The 4,528-nt window shown below is 45.6% G+C and overlaps 1 protein-coding gene across 1 annotated transcript in view; it reads left to right on the top strand.

The window, feature by feature from the left end:
* The window catches only part of CD79B (CD79b molecule), a 33,323-nt gene that overhangs the window by 17,873 nt on the left and 10,922 nt on the right, over positions 1–4,528 (top strand). Inside the window, exons 3-4 of the mRNA XM_019523575.1 lie at positions 1,764–2,075; positions 3,121–3,239. Of these exons, the coding sequence (XP_019379120.1) occupies positions 1,764–2,075; positions 3,121–3,239 (431 nt within the window). The remainder of the gene's footprint in view (positions 1–1,763; positions 2,076–3,120; positions 3,240–4,528) is intronic.

Raw genomic sequence — 4,528 nt, 5'->3', positions numbered from 1 at the left:
TTACTCGTGATTTTGTGAAGCAACTAAACTAAATTCTACTATAAGGAATTATTCCATAAAATTATAATGTCAATACTCAAGAAGCAAGGATTTTTGTGGATGATATCTTGCATATTTCCTGAACCATCATAGCTACAACATTGCTTCAGCACGACAAATGTTAAGTGTGTAACTTGGTAAGTTAGCATTTAATTATTAATTTCTTAAAAGTTGTTTCAGGTTAAGCACAGAACACATTTTTTACAACTTCAAAGAAATATTATGACTAGTTTTAAGTAATTGCATCTAGGGCAAACAAAAATTTTCCCTTTAAACTGTTTTTCATGGGAAAATTGGGTTCTCCTCTAAACAATTTCACAGAAAGTCCCTGCATTCCACAAGCAGTTATGTTTTTCATCAAGAGGCTGAAAACCCATTCTTTTCTATAGCACAGGTTCCCCAACCAAACCACTAGTTTGTGGTACATCAGGACCAAGGATTACCTTGATGCACTGCCCCCTTTGACAGGGGAGAGCATACTGCATCATGGGACCTGTAGTCCAACCAAGGAGCCCAAACTATAGAAATGGATAAAGCATCTGAACTGTGATTCCAGTGAAGTTTTCTGGTTTTGCCTGAAAGAGTTTGAATTGTTTCAGTTTTTGCCCCCAAAATTTCCAAGCGGAAAAAAAGGGAGTTTCAATAAATGTTATGGCAAGCACGTTATTTTTCTGCTATGAAATTCAAACCTATCAGGTAAAGAAACAAAGAAAATGTGAAAACTTTAGACAGAAAGTGAAGCCCTGATTCTGAACAAACATTCAAACATGCTTATAGCAAAGGTGTCCATTGAACGCAAGTGTGTGTTTGTTGGATTTGGGTCTAAGTCTTCTGGAGAATATCCTATTTAAAAAAAAAAGTGCTCCCTAAAGGTCATCTTGCTGCAGAATATTGCATGGAATAATTGTGGAAGAGAGTACGATCCATGGCTATTAGAATATTTGCTACCCATTAAGGGTGGTGTTTCATGCTCAGAGCTCTGTGCAATAATAAAGGGACTCCACTTGGATTATAAGACCTTGGATCTCATGCTTGCAGCCATGAGACACAGTAGGTTCTTGGAGCTATTATGAAACTCTCCATGGCCGTGGAGTTCCTGATGTCACCCTCCAAATCATCCCCACTACAACTCACGTTTCAACCTGCAAGAACCTGCCAGTTGTTACAGGCAGAAGGATGCTAACAGCCTTTAAAGACAAGCTTATTTCTCCTCTTTTTGTGGGTCACATCCCCCTACTGCTCCTCTTGAGATCTGTTTCCAGTGTGCCTGACAGTGGCTGCTGGAGATACCAGGGGAGTGGTTTCACCACTGCATTTCCAGGCTTGGAGCAGGCAAGTGTATGCAGGTAGACACAGCGTGCTCAGAGGCATCCCTCTCAGGACATACTGACATTGCCATATCGACACACCCTAAGGTTCTAATTTCCACCAGTGTTGAGGACCATTTGTACATGTCCTGTGCTCAGTTTGTGTCCAGCAAAATGCCAGCTGAGACAAAGCACCTTCAGGATATGTACATATTTTTTTGGTCCTTCATTTTGCACTGATACACATTTTGGCATTTGGTCAGCAATTGCCAGATCTTGACCAGAAAGCACATGGAAACAATAACCAAGTTAAAATTCCTCTTACTTCAAGACCTCCTGGGGAAGCACTTGAAGGCCTACAAATATCCATTTTTCTCATTTCCTTCCCAACCCTGGACTCTTCTTACTTCCTCTTAGATACATCCTGCTCAAGATTGCAGCAATACCCTCGCTATGTGGCTGCCAGAAAGAACACCAAAGTTCACTTCATCTGCCATCACCAAAATGGTAGCCGCATCTGGTGGTACAAAATGGGTGAGCAAGATGATATCCCCCAGGTGGTCAAAAGTGCTTTGCCAAAGATTGAAGTGGTTTCAAAAGATACAACTTCGGAGATGACCATCAATAAAATCCAATATGAAGACAATGGCATTTACCTGTGTGAAAATGCAAGCCTTGCGGGGTCTCTGGAACTGAAACACAGATGTGGGAGTGAACTCAGAGTAATAGGTGAGCTGCAATATCTATCTATCTATCTAGTCATAGAGATTTTTAATTTTTTAAAAAATATTTTCTGTTCAGACTCTGGAGGCTGGGATTTTCAAAAGGATTTTGGCATCCTGTTCACATTCCAATGCGCTCCCTTTCAGATCTTTTGCCAATCCAACTATAACCATCTGCATGAATAAGTTAGCAGCCGTAATACCAGGAGGGAAATAAGTGTGCAGAACAATAGCAAATGAGCCCTTTCCATTAACAGTGGTTGCAGATCTGTCAGGGTATGTCATGTCAGGCTGAATTTGAATTTGGTAACAAATTACACTCTCTCTGATCATGTTTAGTGATGGCACGTCATGCCATTGACACTGATGAAGTTGCCTTAGGAGCACTGAGTTCTGTTTGTAAAAGGACCCATTCTCTGGCTGGTTTCTAAATTATTTCAGATCTCACTTACTTCTGTCAGACCCCATCCAGGATATGTCCCACTACAACCTTTGAGTATGTGAGTCAATGCCAGAATCCTTAGGTGAGGGGCTTTTGCCTGTGCTCAACAGGAAGTTATCCCGGAGGACTGAAGATCCTGTTCCAGCTTTAAAATCTGGGGGTTAGCCTGAATTTATAAGGCTGTGCACTGGAAATAAATTATCCAAACATCTGGGCGGGGGCAATGTCTTCCTGGTTTTATGCCATGATCAGTGCAATGAGGCTGATCATGAATGAGGCAGTCATATTACTAATATGAAATTATGATCATACTGTATTTCCGGAAGGGATGTGGAAAAATAACCCCATTGACACAAGGTAAAGTGTAGGAAATTCTGATAACTTGCTTTGCAGGTAGGACTTACACAACCATCATGAACATATGTGCTACAGGCTTGAATCACACAGGGCATTCAGTCTGCAGTTATCACGTTTACTGGTATCCTCTTAGGCCCTCAAACCTGTTTAATCACAAGACTCCAGCCACCCCATATTTATTCACCACCTGTCAGTGAGAAACACCCTGCAAAGGGTTAAAAGTGTCCCATTTTTTATGTTTTCATACTTATAGGATTCAGTACCATTGAGCAAGTCCAGAACCGAAACACAATGAAAGATGCCATCATCATGATCCAGTCCATTCTCCTGGTCATCTTTGTGAGCGTCCCCATGCTCCTGTGTTTGGACAAAGTAAGTAGTGGACACCTCCCACTGGCATTCCTGGAAATGGAAATGGTCAAGGAAACCCAGCGAGTTCAGACACCTTTGGGCATCTTGACAGGTGGAGTCAGCCCATCCCCCAGGCCTGTCTCAGCAATATTTGGCCACCTCCATGTCTGCCCTTAGCTCCATGCCGGGTGAGCATGCTCAGAATGAGGATAGGAATCCTTGATTTCTTGAGGAACAAGGACTCCAGCTCTGATGGTGGGGAGGGAATTCTTGGAGGGAGGGAGGGATACCTAGCTATGCCAGAAGAGGCTCACTTTCCACTGTTTCTCTTCAGCAGACAATTTTTTTCCCCCGCCAAGAGCTCTTTCTGAGAACTCAGGCACCTGAATGAGGTTAGGGCCAGAGTATATCCAAGAGATGGAGAAGGGAGAGACCACTGTCCTTCATTGCTTCTCGAGTGGTAGGGTTATACTGAATATTGTCTTGCAGTCTTACAAACAGGCTCCAGGAAGAGTAGCAAGGGTTGCCCTTAGGGCTGTGCAAAGCTTCGGGTGCTGATTCGATTTGGAGGAGATTCAGCCCGATTTGGTGGCCGAATCTCTGAATCCGAATCTAATCAGGGGATCAATAAAAAGGTCTGAATTGATTCAAAGCTCTCCGAATCGATTTGGAAAAGATTTGGAGAGCTTCGGCAATTCAGGCAGTCCCTGCCCAGTGCAGCAGGGAGCTGGACCCGGACTCCAAGCTGGTAAGTAGGGGATGGGGGAGAGGAGGCTGGAGGAGGGGGGAGGGGACCATGGGGGCCTCCTGCCAGGCCCCATCCCTTGCCTACTCCCCAAGCCCCCCCATGGCTGTCCCGCCCACCCCAGCTCCCGATGCTTTAAAGAAAAGCCCCACTCACCGGGTGCTGCTGGGTGGGGGGGTGATCCCTGCTGCCCCCCACTGCCTCACGCTGTGTGGGGGGCTCCACATGAGCCTCCTTTCCCCTCCTCCCACTCCCTCAGCCCCACAATTGCTGCCCCACCTGCTCCAGCCCTTAAAGAAAAAAAACCTGAACCCCCCACCCCCCCAGCTCACCAGCTCCTGCAGCAGCCTCAGGGCTTCAGGGGGCTCATACAGAGCCCCCATATGGCACGGGGCAGTGGGGACAGTGGGGTTCACCCCTCACCAACAGGAACTGGTGAGTGCAAGGGGGTTGGGTTTTTTTTTTCTTAAAAGGCTGAAGCTGGGGCAGCTGGGGCAGCTATGGGGGGGGCTGGGACAGCGGGGGGAAGACTGGGGGGCTTATGCAGAGCCCCCCACGCAGTGTG

The sequence above is a fragment of the Gavialis gangeticus genome, unplaced genomic scaffold, assembly GCF_001723915.1.
Source record: "Gavialis gangeticus isolate Ggan-Ray unplaced genomic scaffold, GavGan_comp1, whole genome shotgun sequence".
Taxonomy (NCBI): domain Eukaryota; kingdom Metazoa; phylum Chordata; order Crocodylia; family Gavialidae; genus Gavialis; species Gavialis gangeticus.
The sequence above is the reverse complement of the archived record's forward strand: the minus strand, read 5'-3'. Positions and strand labels throughout refer to the sequence as shown.